The sequence below is a fragment of the Borostomias antarcticus genome, assembly GCF_949987555.1.
Source record: "Borostomias antarcticus genome assembly, chromosome: 9".
Classification (NCBI taxonomy): domain Eukaryota; kingdom Metazoa; phylum Chordata; class Actinopteri; order Stomiiformes; family Stomiidae; genus Borostomias; species Borostomias antarcticus.
In genome coordinates, this window is record NC_140242.1 from 25,848,521 (window position 1) to 25,864,034 (window position 15,514).

The window sequence follows — 15,514 nt, forward strand, 5'->3', positions numbered from 1 at the left end:
ATGAGTGGCTTCTGCTAAGGCAAAGTCCTGCCAGGCCTCCGTGGTCAGAGCAAGGAGAGGTTTGGACCTAAGTGGTCAGGGAGAGGTTTGGACCTCAGTGGTCAGGGAGAGGTTTGGACCTAAGTGGTCAGGGAGAGGTTTGGACCTAAGTGGTCAGGGAGAGGTTTGGATCTCAGTGGTCAGAGAGAGGAAATGTTGGGACCTCCATGGTCAGGGAGAGGTTTGGGCCTCAGTGGTCAGAGCAAGGAGAGGTTTGGACCTCAGTGGTCAGAGCAAGGAGAGGTTTGGACCTCAGTGGTCAGAGAGAGGAGAGGTTTGGACCTCAGTGGTCAGAGCAAGGAGAGGTTTGGACCTCAGTGGTCAGAGAGAGGAGAGGTTTGGACCTCAGTGGTCAGAGAGAGGAGAGGTTTGGACCTCAGTGGTCAGAGCAAGGAGAGGTTTGGACCTCAGTGGTCAGGAAGAGAGGAGAGGTTTGGACCTCAGTGGTCAGGAAGAGAAGAGGTTTGGACCTCAGTGGACAGGGAGAGAAGAGGTTTGGACCTCAGTGGACAGGGAGAGAAGAGGTTTGGACCTCAGTGGTCAGAGAGAGGAGAGGTTTGGACCTCAGTGGTCAGAGAGAGGAGAGGTTTGGACCTCAGTGGTCAGAGAGAGGAGGGGTTTGGACCTCAGTGGTCAGAGAGAGGAGAGGTTTGGACCTTGAATGCCATTAGTTTTTTTAGGGATTTTAGGATTAGGATTTTTTTTTAGGATGTTTGTTTTGAATGAAGCTTGCAGTCTCGAGCGAATGTAAATGTATGTGTGTGTGTTCTCTGCGTGACTGTGACATACTGTACTAACACTTGAGTTCAGAATTTGGGACAAAATGTCAGTTATCTGTAATTTAAAGGGACACAATTGAATAATGTTCGGGACAGCATCACGGAGAGTACCAGTCAGCCTGATCTAAGGGATATGTATAGAATACACATTTTTACTTCCTACTCTCCTCTCCTCCTCCTCCTCCTCCTCCTCCTCCCTACTATTAATCTACTCTTCTGATAGTCATGTCTCTCCTATGAAGTATTTAGCCCATGTTTAGTGCTCTGTAAATGTCCCTAGCCAATAGACTTTAACATTTTCCAGGAGTTGCTTGATCGTCTTGTTGAGAGAGGTCAGGGAAGAGTTTTTACAGCTCATCTATTTCGGCCCCTGAGTGGACCTCTGGAAAATGTAGGGATCTATGTCCATCCCCCTATTGCTCTCTGTAAAGCACATTGTGTTGCCTCTGTGTATGAAATTTCCTATACAAATAAAGTTTGATTAGTTTTGATGCGATTTAATGACGGATATATAAAGAACCATGGCAGTGAATAGCTGAGAGGAGCCCCCACTGCAGGCTGCAGAGATACCTACCAGAGCACAGAGATATCTACCAGAGCACAGAGATACCTACAAGAGTACAGAGGTACTCACCAGAGTACAGAGATACCTACAAGAGCACAGAGATACCTACAAGAGTACAGAGATACCTACCAGAGCACAGAGATATCTACCAGAGCACAGAGATACCTACCAGAGTACAGAGATACCTACAAGAGCACAGAGATACCTACAAGAGTACAGAGGTACTCACCAGAGTACAGAGATACCTACAAGAGCACAGAGATACCTACAAGAGTACAGAGATACTCACCAGAGCACAGAGATACCCACCAGAGTAAAGAGATACCTACAAGAGTACAGAGATACTCACCAGAGCACAGAGATACCCACCAGAGCACAGAAATACCTTCCCTCGCCTCTCCTCCTCCCTACTTTCCTCTCCTCCTCTCTTCTCTCCTCCTCCCTACTTTCCTCTCCTCCTCTCTTCTCTCCTCCTCCCTACTCTCCTCCACTCTCCTTCCCTCACCTCTCCTCCTCCCTACTCTCCTCTCTTCTCTCCTCCTCCCTACTCTCCTCCTCTTCTCCTCCCTACTCTACTCTCTACTCTCCTCCCTACTCTACTCTCCCCTCCTCCTCCCTACTCTCCTCTCCTCCTCCCTACTCAATCCTCTACTCCTCTCCTCCTTCCTCTACTCCTCTCCTGCTCCTATTCTCTGCTCCTCCGTGCTCTGTCTCTCCTCACTGGAATGTGACCTTGAGGCTGGCTACTGTATCTCCCGCTGACATCACTAGATGCTGGTGACGTGCACACACACACACACACACACACACACTCACACACACACCCTCCTTTCTGCAGTGCTACAAGAACCCTCCCTCCTTCCCTCCCCTCCTTCCTTCCCCATCGTCTCCTGGGAGCTCTGGTCATGTGACCGTGTGAGTTAGGCATGTAAACAGGGCCGTGTGAGTTAGGCGTGTAAACGTGGGACCGGGGAATGCGTGATCAGAGCTCTGATGAGTCACTCGGTAGCTGCACGGCTCCATGCTGCACGGCTGCAGCCTCGTAATGACAGATGCTGTCTAGTATAGCAGAACACAGCTTATCAACTCCACTGATTCAGGTCTCCGTACTGAGACCTCTCATAAAAGTATAGGTGTGACGTACAGCGGTTCAGACAGTCGGCTAGTCCCTAGCACAAGCAACTGTGGCTCAGGTGGTAGAGCGGGTCGTCTAGTGACCGTAGGGTCGGCGGTTCGAATCCCGGCTTCTCCTGTCCACATGTCGAAGTGTCCTCGGGCAAGACTGAACCCCAAGTTGCTCCCAGTGAGCAGGCTAGCGCCTTGCATGGCAGCTGCTGCCGTCGGTGTGTAAATGTGTGTGTGAATGGGTGAATGAGAGGCCATTGTAAAGCGCTTTGGATAAAATAAGTGCAGTCCTTTTTGCTATTTATTCAACAAAATGAGCAATGTAGTTATTGCACAGTCGTATTGTCTGTGCATGTGTGTGTGTGTGTGTGTGTGTGTGGGGGGAGGGGAGGGTAACATTTTCTATTTCAATTCTGTATTTTTTTCAGATGCATAATAGCAGAATGATCAGTTAGTGCATCGTTAGGCAGAATAATAAACTGATACTTGATCATTGCTTTTGAAATCCAATAGCTTTTAGTTCCTCAACCTCAAGTCATTACACAGTACAGCCACGGTGACACGACTCCGGATTCATTAGCAGAATATCATACAGTAGTATTCACAAGTGTGTCAAACAAGTGTGTCAAATAATAATCCTCACTGGCATCTGCATGGATTAGAAGAAACTGGACTCGGAATGACACTTTAAGAATAGAAGTATAGAATAGAAGTCGTTATAGAATAGAATAGAAGTCATATAGAATATAAGTCGTTTCCTCACATCAGATTTGCGGCGGTCACGCCATGCACGCTCGTACGCTTTAAACGCGGCTTCTAATTGGTCACAACATCTGTCCTCCTCTGCCTCTTCCTCTTTCTGTGTCCCACGCTGGGACATGTGTGATCATCCTCCTCTTCACACCAGCTAGGAGGCTCTTCCCCCTGTAGGAAACGGCCGGCAAGGTGCCAGCATCTCTCTAGGTACAGTAGGGAGGTGGCAGATATGATAAATGGGTGTAGTAGCAGTATTACAGGTCCATTCACAACGGGACCGGACGATGCTCTGGTGTGTGTGTGTGTGTGTGTGTGTGTTGTGGAGCCTCTCTCAAACAGGGGCCAAAGAATTCAGACGGGTCATTTCAGACAATCACACCGCTGTCGGTCAGCGTTAATCAGGTTTTCTGAGGTCAACGTTTTCACAATCTGGCTCACGAAGCTCTCAGCCAAGGGAAGCGTGTCCATTTCCTCTGTCGGTTGCGAGGGCTGCATCTGCTCACTACCAGCCCCCCCACACACACACAAACACACAAACACACCCCTACTTTTTGCTGCATGTCACAACCTTAGTATTTCACAGGGACAGGCAGCAAATATTGACTTTGATGTTACCTTAAGTGCTTTTTCTTAGGGTTAGGATTTGTTTAGCCTCTTGTGAATTAATGTTGTGTGTGTAATGTGTGTGTGTGTGTGTGTGTGTGTGGGGGGGGGGCATCCAAAACGCCTGTGTAGGCGAGTTCAGACACAGCAGTGTGAGTTAGTACAGCAAGAGACACACACCTGCCTCGGAGCTACCAGGCTTAATAGCACATATATCCTTTTTAAACCAATCATACAGTAGTCTCTCAGGGGGGTTGGTAATGCCATTGGGCGCGTTAAGTAGCTGAGCGCTTGCATTCTAATGCTCAACGTGAGCGCTGAGCGATTTACAAAACCACTTAACGTTTGCTCCAACTGAGTGCTGAGTTGCTAGGAGACGAGAACTTTTCACCTGTTGTCAATCATGTGTAACGAGCATCCTTTCGGCATCCAACCTTGGCTGTGTTCCGAATCGCATACTTCTACTTCTTACTACCAGTACCTACTACAGCTGCCCTTAGAAAGTACGTACTTTGCAAGCAGTAGGCATCCAATTGGGACATACTACCTTGTCATAACATTGCGCCTTGAAATTAGCCCACATCCGTCGCTGTCCATAACGCGACATTCGTCTACAGCTGTCAACTCGCGCATGTGACGCACATTACCGCTGCGCAAAGGATTGTGGGTCAGAATAGCCAGAAAAGCCTGCTGGCGTGCATACTGCAAAATACGACCGGATGTAGTAGGTCATCCTGGTACTTTTGCCATACTGCATGTGGCATACTATGTATTGGGACATACTACATTCTGTTTTGGCATACTATATAGTAGGGTAGTAGGCGATTCGGAACGCAGCCCTTGTTTTTTTTGGCCCAGGTGATGATGATGACTATAACGTGGTTTGGCTCAGAACTGATTATAGTTCAAAACTGCTCACTTGTGCTCTGAGCAGATCAGTCTGAGCGTAACTTAACCCGTTAAGTGAATTCTTCTCACTGAGCGCAACTGAGCTGCTCAGCTACTTAAAGGAGTAGAAAGGGAAAATGCATGTTTAGCCCTGTTTTAAGGTTACTTATGATCATATACAATGGTTCAGATCAAAACGTTGACAAAACTAGCATTTTCTAGAAAGTTGATAATTGCTTTAACACCGTTTTGGTCATATAATGGATGTGGATGGGCATCTTGAAAAATCATTCAAAAACATGTTAAACTCGATTTCAAATACAAGAAGCTCACCGAGGGGGTAATTGGTGTCCGTTGGTGTTCTGACATCAAATTTGCCGCAAAGTATGAATCCTGTAGGGTTTTATTGATCACTTTAACGCGCCCATTGTCTGTCATAAAAATATAGCTCTGCTAACCTCTCGCTAAGGTAGTTGATTTCTTTGGGGTGGATCGTAGCTTTCTTGGAAGGGCCCCAGTTTGATCGCAGCGCCCGGCGTTGTGCCGCAGTGTCCCTGAGCAAGACACCGAACCCCAGAGTCGCTCACGGTGGCGCGGTACTTGTCATTGTCACCTCACAGCAAAAAGGTCTCCCGGGACTTTCTGTGTGGAGTTTGCATGTTCTCCCCGCGTCCTCAAGGGTCTCCTCCCAAAGAACCCAACCCGGAAAAACATGCAAAAGAACAGATGCTCTTCAGTCCTGTCCCTGACCAGGACTTGGTCCCCGGCGCACCACTGACGAGGCTGCCCAAATTCCACCGGCGACCCCTGAAGTTTCATGTGTGTGTTGTGTGCTGTGTCACCACTGACTTGTGCGTCACCGTGTTACTGATTAAAGTCCCCTCAGGTCCTGTAATTAATATTTCAGAGAGCCCTTGTGAAGCTCTCTATCTGCTATGATAACAGCACGTCCTCTCCAAGATGGAGGAGGACTTGCTGTTCGTTTCCATGGGAACAGTGACCGCTCTTCCAGGCTGGATAGAGTGTCCAGGGGAGAACCCAGAGTTCGGCTATACGCTTGAAATACACAGTCAGCGTCTGCTTTACAGTGATACTCTGTTCAATGAGCCTTTAAGTTATGTGTAACTTTCACACGGTGATAGCAAAGTACGGAATGTACTGCGCCTTTAAAGCCGGGACAGCAGAACGGTAAAACGCTGGCGAAGGTCTGTCTGATGGAACGAGTGCTGTGTTCTCCTGACGGAACCGCCTCTCTCTCTCTCTCTCTCTCTCCCTCTCTCTCTCTCCCTCTTTCTCTCTCCCTCTCTCTCTCTCTGTCTCACTCTGTCTCTCCCCCTCTCTCTCTGTCTCCCTCTCTCTCTCTCCCCAGAGGAGCGATGAGGAGGTGGTGTTGGACAGAGGAGGGACCCGCTCCGTGCTGACCACCAACTTCGAGAAGGAGGAACTGGAAGGTACTTCGCACGCGCGGGAGGAGACGTTCTGAGACGCAATCAGGCTCCGGTCAGTCAGAGAGTGGGCAGAAGAGAGACCTGAGGCAGAAGAGAGACCTGAGGCAAAAGAGAGACCTGAGGCAGAAGAGAGACCCGAGGCCGCCCAAACACGGGCCTCAGAGAGGGGGGGGGGGGGGGGGCTGTCTGCACCTTCTCTCCTGAGACCAGGAGGATGTGGACAGCTGGACAGAGAGCTGCACAGGCAGAGAAAAAGATTGGTCTGCCAGCGGTCAGTCCTCCTGACATTCATGGTATCGTAGCTGCAAAAACAAGAACAACACATTGGTTCAAAATAGAAGAGAATAGAATATAACATTTATTTGCCATATATAACCAGGTACAGGTACAGATTCATAGGAATTCTTGTTATCGCTTGTCGTTACAATATCTTAGCATCACATCAGTTCCTCATTCCAGTTCCTCGGTACGCGGCTAGACTTTGTAAGGTTCCCAATCTGGCAATTTGATATCTGTAGTCTAGCAGTCGATCAAACTGACCTTCATCTACTTATTCCATCCAATCATGGATGATTGTGACTGTGACCATAATATAGGCGGTACAATTACTAAAATACAAGTGTACATACACTGTCAGCAGTTTGTGATTTGCCAAGTAGTTGGCCGCAACTGGAGTGTATTATACTGTAGATAAATGGTAAATGGACCGCACTTATATAGCGCTTTTATACGAAGCGCTTTACAATGAAGGCCTCTCATTCACCCGTTCACACACACGTCACTCAGTGACACAGTCTACTGTACTCCGGCTGGTGCCCCCGACGGCTGATTAGCATGTTGTGTGACGGTGCTGAACACATGCTTACGGGGGGGGAGTGGTCAACTCTGTTCCGTGTGGTTCAGCCCACGCGTGGCGGGCGGTGCCCGCCGGGCCGTTAAAAGCGGCGGCGGTCTGAAGGCTCCCCCATCAACGGTAGATGAGCCGCAGCGGAAGGTAAATCGCAGTGACTGAGTTCACAGACCGCGTACACACACACACACACACGTGCGCGAAGTCGAAGACGCCGGTCATGCGCGCACACAGGAAATATTCATTAGGCAAGAATGAGCTCGCGCGAGCTGCTGCACACGTGCAGAAGGCGGAATCAGTCACCCGTCCTGAGCTTTTAAAGACATTCATCTCATCTCACTTGATCTTTACATCTGAACAACCACTACTGAACGTCCACAGTGTGTGTGTGTGTGTGTGTGTGTGTGTAATCTAACCCCCCCCCACACACACACACACACACACTGTGGAGGACAACACGCGGTAGGCCTGTTACTATGTGGTGTCTGCGATCTGGAATGCCACGGCGCTCAAGGCCCTATTTTTTCGACCTTCGAGCTCTCTTCTCACGCCGAGCTAACGGACCTACTGGGCGACAACGAACGCGCCCTGTTTCCCCGCCGGTCCAGCTGTTCCTGCGCCGGTCGGCCAGCCAGCCAGCAGCTCTCCCCCCCGGGGCTCGGACGGCACCAGCCGACACCGCCGTTACCGACTCTCGCACCCTAGCCGGGGAGGCCGACAGGCTCCTCCCAGCTGGTCAGCATTGCTCCGCGGATGTGCGGTCGCCATCCGGTCGTTGGGGCTAGCTCCGCCCCCGCGTCAGGGGGGCAGAGCTAGCCACCCCTCCCTCCGCCACCCACTACCGAACTGACTTCAGTTACTAGGATGAATTCGGGGGAACAGTGGGGACATAATTCACCCTGGAACTTTGGGGTGACGAGGGAAATGTCGTTGCCGGCAGTTGCCGCAAAGGGTATTTTAACACTAGGCTCTAGCTGGTACAGTAGCCTACTGTGTCTGTCTGTCAGTCAGTCAGTCAGTCAGTCAGTCAGTCACAGCCAGTCAGTCAGTCAGTCAGCCAGTCAGTCAGTCAGTCAGTCAGTCAGTCAGTCAGTCAGTCAGTCAGTCAGTCAGTCAGTCACAATCAGTCAGTCACAATCAGTCAATCAGTCAGTCAGCCAGTCAGTCAGTCAGTCAGTCAGTCAGTCAGTCAGTCAGTCGTTTCTGGTGCCTTCGCCTTCTTCGTCCCACTGGCCCAGAGTCATTATGAGAGATTATGAGAGACCACGTCTGCACCGTGCTTCCATGGCAGACGTTGAGCTGAACACATTCCCGTTTATTAATAGAACAATGGAAAATAATGACATAAAAAGATTGAACACGTCTTCATTATGTAGGAGCAGTAGGTTAGATTAGGTGTCCATTTTCAATGTATTTATGTACTTTAATACCAGGGACACATAAATAGCAACCCAGATTACAGTAGATATGTCCTCGCACTGTAGGCCTACACACAGTAGCCTACATGTCACTTTGTGATAATGCACGATTGTATAACCGTTTCCTACAGTAGCTGCGCTTCATGATGTTGTACTCTTATGCCCCGCCCCCCCACCCCACCCCACCCCACCCCAGGCCACAGGACCCTCTACATCGGGGTCCACGTCCCCGCAGGCAGGAAGAGCCACCGCAGGCACGGCCACAGACACCACGGCCACAGACACAGGAGGAGGAGCAGAGAGAGGGACCCCACAGAGGAGGGAACAGATGGAGGGAGGGAGTCGCCCTGCTACGGTGAGCCACGCCCCCCTCACCGGCCAATAAAAGACCACCCCTAGTAGCACAGCAGCTTGTATGTTTATGGTGGGGAAATGAATCAGGCGGTAATATTTTCCCCTTTGTCACCATCTAAGTCAGGGGTGTCAAACTCAAATACACAGTGGGCCAAAATTTAAAACTTGAACAAAGTCACGGGCCAACATTGAACAAATGAAAATTTTAATATGGACCCAAACAAGTTTTGCTTTAACATTGAATATGCACTTATCACTTTAGCTTTTGGTGCGCATCAATGGTGTGCACTAACATATGTGAATACGCCCTCAGACACAAGTGTTGGTGCTCCATCTGCTCAGTAGAGAAGCTTGTAAAACCCTGACTGTCCTACAGCCAGGCCGACAGACAGACAGCCGGCATGCAGACAGACAGCCAGGCAGACAGGCAGGCAGACAGGCCGGCAAGAAGGCAGACAGAATTGAATGAACAGGAACAGAGCAAACACAGCGGCCGGCTAGGTCAACACAGGTGTCTCTATCACAGTGAGACGTTACATAACGTAAAGCTTCTGTTTTCTGCCTTTCTTTTTGCCATTTTTAAGAAGGGGTAACACGGTTACAGTTGTAGTATGAGATTGCTATGACTACTGTCACAGAAGAGAGGGCGTTTCTGGGTCCTGTCTTGATTGACGCGCCAAAACAACAGCAGAGCATTATGGGATTTGTAGTATTAGCGGTGAATGCGCTGTATAATACTGGCGGGCCAGCTCTAGTAGTCATTTGGTATTGCCTCGCGGGCCAAATATAATTACACTGCGGGCCAAATGTGGCCTGCGGGCCAGAGTTTGACACCCCTGATCTAAGTGATCAGCAGACACAATGCCTACTGATTTTAGTCATATTTCTAGGATATGTAGATTTTGGCCAGTAATGTGGTTTATTTGTCATAATGTACATTGAAATGCTTTCCTGCAGCCAATATGGGGCTTGACCATTTGGCACAGATTAGAGTCTCAAGCTCTACCGAATGAGCTAGCCGAGTAGCCCGATAAGAGCAGATTTCATCGGCGGGGACTTATAAAATGCTCTTTTTGTGTTTTACTTTACTGTCTTTACTGTGCAAAAAATGTCTGCATTGCTTTTCTCTTGGTTAACAACCTGTTTATTCCCGGTAGCTTGGTATTGTTGATGTTCTCAGGGACAGGGAGCGAAAAAAAACATTTCAAAAGATCTGTCCCATGAGTGGGATCCACTCCAAAATGTAATGGGTTCTAAGTTGGCCCATGCTACAACCTCCACGCAGGCGCATTCAAATGGTTCTCGTCGTTTTTGGGTAATCCTGCTGTGTAATAAACCCACCAAGCAACCAATAAACACACGCTACCGAAAACATTACCCCTCGCCCTGCACTGTTGCTGGGGCGGAGGCAATGAACTGCGGAGGAACTATTGGACCGAACGTAAACCACGTGACTGCTTGAAAGTTCGTCCGCTCGGTGACACAGCTCTTCCTGTTCACGGCTCTGGGGGCTGCCCACCAGGAGGGGGGGGGTGTTTATTTCGTGTCACCTGACCTGCCCTGTGTGTGTCCCCCCCCCACAGACACACCGTCTCAGAGGGTGCAGTTCCTCCTGGGCACGGAGGATGAGGAGCACATCCCCCACGACCTCTTCACGGAGCTGGACGAGATCTGCCTGCGCGAGGGAGAGGAGGCGGAGTGGAGGGAGACCGCCAGGTCGACATGACCCCCACCCACCCCACCCCCCCATACTGCTTACTCATGTCACTGCCCTGTTCTAACACTAGAATCGTGGTTCATTCTCCCCCCCCCAATGAAAGTCGGGGTTCTTATTGTATTTCGATCGTGCTGAGTATTAATACCGGCCTGTTCAGGTCAAGTCACCTGACCTGCCTTTTGCTCATTTCTGCCCTATCACAGTCAAGGAAGCGCTCCTCGATTTCAGTGTGTGAATCATGAGTGTGAAAATGCGTCAGAGAGAGAGAGCCAGTACCTGAAAGAGTTAACGTTACATAAGGAGCGCTTGTTGTGTAACCGTGCGCCCTGGCTATATAAAGCCCAACGCAAGACTGCTGCATTCACAAAGCCAATGAACAGGACAGTAGCAGCCAATACAGAAAACCTCTCCCTAGTGCTTTTAAACATCTGTCTCTCTCTCTGACATCTGACTCCACACTCACTCCCCCTAAACTGAATGTTGACAGATACTGAAAGAACATGCCAGAGTTTATTCGTTTCTCTGTTCGGTTCTTTGTGTCCCAGCGTGTGGGTGTGTGTGTGTGTGTGTGTGTGTGTATGATTCTGCCGGCATTTTGTGTGTGTGTGTGTGAGAGAGAGAGAGAGAGAGAGAGAGAGAGAGAGAGAGAGAGAGAGAGAGAGGGTGTGTGTGTGTGAGTGTGTGAGAGAGAGTGTGTGTGTGTGTGTATGTGTGTGTGTGTGTGTGAGAGAGAGAGAGAGAGGGTGTGTGTGTGTGTGTGAGTGTGTGAGAGAGAGTGTGTATGTGTGTGTGTGTGTGTGTGTGCCTGAGTATGTTTGAGCTCTACAGTGGTAGCCGGGCAGATGGCAGGGCAGCTTAGGATTTTAGGATTTTATTAGGATCCCCATTAGCTGATGCAAAACATCAGTTCATTTTCCTGGGTCCACACAAAACATCAGCTCCCTTCCTGGGTCCACACAAAACATCAGCTCCCTTCCTGGGTCCACACAAAACATCAGCTCCTCTTCCTGGGTCCACACAAAACATCAGCTCCCTTCCTGGGTCCACACAAAACATCAGCTCCTCTTCCTGGGTCCACACAAAACATCAGCTCCTCTTCCTGGGTCCACACAAAACATCAGTTCCTTTTCCTGGGTCCACACAAAACATCAGTTCCTCTTCCTGGGTCCACACAAAACATCAGCTCCCTTCCTGGGTCCACACAAAACATGACAACAGATAAGAGACTTACAGAAACAATCACATGAAAATAATAAATCATTAAAGTATAACTGACAATATTCTTTCTCACAAATGTATTAAATAGTCACTGATATTCCATTCTCATATTCACTCTTTCCACTCTCTGAATCTTTTGGGAGGGAGGGTGGACAGTGAGTCTCGCGGGGACAGAGCTGTCCATCATAGATCCCCTTTCCCTGGCCCAGAGTGACTCGGACTGTCCTTCCTTGTGTAATGAGCCTGTCCTTCTCCCTAAACTAAGCGTGTCCCGGGGTCTGTATTGACCCTGTCCCTGTCTCTGTCCCTGTCCCTGTACAGAGCCTGTCCCTGTCTCTCTGTCCCTGTCCTTGTCTCTCTCTGTGTTCCTGTGTCTGTCCCTGTCTTTCTCTTTGTCCCTGTACTCAGCCTGTCCCTGTCTCTCTCTCTGTCCATGTCTTTGCCCCCGTCTCTGTCCCTGTCTCTACTGTATCTCTGTTCCTGTCCCTGTCCCTGTCCCTGTCCTGTCCTGTCCTGTCCTGTCCTGTCCCTGTCCCTGTCCCTGTCCCTGTCCTGATCCTGTCTCTGTCTCTGTCTCTGTCTCTGTCCCTGTCCCTGTCCTGTCCTGTCCTGTCCTGTCCTGTCCCTGTCCCTGTCCCTGTCCCTGTACTGATCCTGTCTCTGTCCCTGTCCCTGTCCCTGTCCCTGTCCCTGTCCCTGTCCCTGTCCCTGTCCCTGTCCCTGTCCCTGTCCCTGTCCCTGTCCTGATCCTGTCCCTGTCCCTGTCCCTGTCCCTGTCCCTGTCCCTGTCCCTGTCCCTGTCCCTGTCCCTGTCCCTGTCCCTGTCCTGAGCCTGTCCCTGTCCCTGTCCTGATCCTGTCCCTGTGCCCGTGCTGGCAGTGTAGGCGGCGGAGCAAGCCCTGCATGTATCTGTGTTAACGTGTGTGTGTGCGCGCATGTGTGTGTGTGCGTGTGTGTGTGCGTGTGTGCGCGCAGGTGGCTGAAGTTCGAGGAGGACGTGGAGGACGGGGGCGAGCGCTGGTCCAAGCCCTACGTGTATCTGTGTTAACGTGTGTGTGTGTGTGCGCGCAGGTGGCTGAAGTTCGAGGAGGACGTGGAGGACGGGGGCGAGCGCTGGTCCAAGCCCTACGTGGCCACGCTGTCCCTCCACAGCCTGTTCGAGCTGCGCAGCTGCATCCTCCACGGCTCCGTCCTGCTGGACATGAGGGCCAACACGCTGGAGGAGGTCGCAGGTACGTCACCGTCCCCACCGGCGCAGTCACACTGTCCACAGAGGCACGGTTTGGTGGTGGTGGTGGGGAGGGGGGGGGGGGGTGTTATTGGTGGCACCAGATCGCACACACACACATGCATGCACTGGCGCACACGGTGGAAAGGCATGTGTTACCCTAATATCTGCTGTATGTGTTTGCTTGTGTGTGTGTGCATGTGTGTGTACATACGTGTGTGTGTATATGTACGTGTGTGTTTGTGTGTATGTGTATGCATGTGTGTGTATGTACATATGTGTGTGTATATGTACGTGCGTATGTGCATGTTTATGCATGTGTGTGTATGTACGTGTGTGTGTATACATTGTGTGTGTGTGTGTGTGTTTGTGTGTGTATGCATGTGTGTGTATGTACATATGTGTGTGTATATGTACGTGCGTGTGTGCATGTTTATGCATGTGTGTGTATGTATGTGTGTGTGTATACATTGTGTGCGTGTATGTATGTATGTACCTAATGTGCGTGCGCTGCAGACATGGTGCTCGACCAGCAGGAGGCGACGGTGGCCCTGGGGGCCGACCTGAGGAGGAGGGTGAGGGACGCCCTGCTACTCCAACACCACCACCAGAACCAGAAGAAGCTGGCCACCCGCATCCCCATCGTACGCTCCTTCACCGAGAAGAAGCACTCGGACCCCCACAGCACCGACAAGAACGGTGAGAGAGCCAACACAAGCGTCCTCCTCCGTACAGTTTAGGGCGACAGGGCTGCGTTCAAATGCAGCGAACGTTCGCGGCGAACATTTTTTCTTGGAACGGTTGAATTTGAACGGAGAGCTACGGAAGAGCATTAGGGCCAACAACTGAGTTCATTATTTTTTTAAGCTTCTGAGTTTAAAGTCAGAATTTCTGAGAAAAAAGTCAGAAATAACTTCTGAGATTAAAGTCAGAATTTCTGAGAAAAAAAGTCCGAATTTCTGAGAAAAAAAGTCTGAAATAACTTCTGAGATTAAAGTCAGAATTTCTGAGATTAAAGTCAGAATTTCTGAGAAAAAAAAGTCAGAAATAACTTCTGAGAAAAAAGTCAGAATTTCTGACTTTAAACTCAGAAGCTTAAAAAAAACCGCGCCCCAGGTCTGTTCTGTTTGCCCTGACTGTGGATTACGAGTGTTCAGAGGAGGAGGAATGCTGTGTCAGTGTTAGCGTGTTTTGCAGAGTCATGAACCGTGAATACCGTCTCCTGTTCACAGGGAGCAGTGGAGCCCCAGGGTGATGTTCCCTGAGCAGGATAATGTTCTTGATTCTCATATGAGCGTCTGTTTCATTCTACATCACATTGTCCATGTGTTACCCTCTCCTCACTGTCTCAGGCTGTCTCTCTTGTCTCCTTGTGTGTGTGTGTGTGTGTCTGAAAGTTTGTGTCTGTGTATGTGCGTGCAAATTTACCTGTGTGTGTGTGTGTGTGTTTTTGTGTGTGGGTGTGTGTGTGTGTGCATGTGTGTGTTTGTGTGTGTCTGTATGTCTTCATGTGTGTGTGTGTGTTTGTGTGTTTTCCTGTGTGTGTGTGTGTGCGTGCATACGTGTGTCTTCCTGTGTGTGTGTGTGTGTGCGTGTGTGTGTGTGTGCGTGCGTGCGTCTTCCTGTGTGTGTGTGTGTGTGTGTATGTGTGTGTTCTGTTTCCGACAGGCCCTCCCTCTCTCGGTTCTACTCTTAAGTCGTCCCTGCGGGGTTCCCTCACGGCTGCAGGGTCCGGGTGCTGCTCCCCCTGGCCCCCCTGCTGTCCCCAGCAGGCGTCCGTCTCCTCTCCACTCCCGACCTCATCCGCCGCCCGCCCCCTTCCTCCCGCCCCCCCGCCCCCCAGGGCCTGGCCCGCTACGGACAGCGCCGGCATCCAGCTCCACGACCCGGAGGAGGAGGCGGAGCCAGAGCCGGACCCAGGCAACTTAAAAAAAACTCACAGCCTTTGTCTGCTACAGTAGCACTTCCTAAAACATAACTTGTGAAGGTGGTAATCTCATCCAATCACGCTATTCCAGCGTCAATGATAGCTGGTGGCTAGAGGCTGCATTTCTGCAAAGTCTGATTAAGTGAAATACTTTAGCCCAGGGAGCAGAGATAGAGGTTGTACAGGGGTGTGTCTCTAAGTTTGGTGCCAGAGACACCGACCAAACTCCATCAAGGATAGTGGGATGTTAGTGAAACCAATAGCAGCTAACGCCGATTCATTCCTAGCGTCCGTACTGTGTTCTAACAGAATATTCACCGAAAAGGAAGGCAGAAGCTAAGAACGTGAGGACTACCCCTGTTGAGCATGTTCCAACACCGACACAGGAATTATGTTTCGGAAGCCAAGTATGCAAGCATTCCACATGCCCCCCCTCCCCGATTGTGATACATGAAGAACCATTCACAGCTTGTACAGTAGATTACTGCGGTTTCTGAGTGGTGCGTCACAGGCACTGCAATTTCTACGAGTGCTTATCCCCACAGGCAAAATTGAAAAGTACAGTAGCGCTTCAAAAGCAGCAACAGCGGAACTGAGTG

At 50.2% G+C, this 15,514-nt stretch overlaps 1 protein-coding gene across 1 annotated transcript in view; it reads left to right on the forward strand.

Moving 5' to 3' along the window:
* The window catches only part of slc4a10b (solute carrier family 4 member 10b), a gene marked incomplete at both ends in the record, with an annotated part of 43,072 nt that overhangs the window by 9,879 nt on the left and 17,679 nt on the right, over positions 1-15,514 (forward strand). The window contains 5 exons of the mRNA XM_084442939.1: positions 6,125-6,206; positions 8,668-8,826; positions 10,409-10,541; positions 12,832-12,992; positions 13,505-13,687. Coding sequence (XP_084299065.1) covers positions 6,125-6,206; positions 8,668-8,826; positions 10,409-10,541; positions 12,832-12,992; positions 13,505-13,687 — 718 coding nt within the window. The remainder of the gene's footprint in view (positions 1-6,124; positions 6,207-8,667; positions 8,827-10,408; positions 10,542-12,831; positions 12,993-13,504; positions 13,688-15,514) is intronic.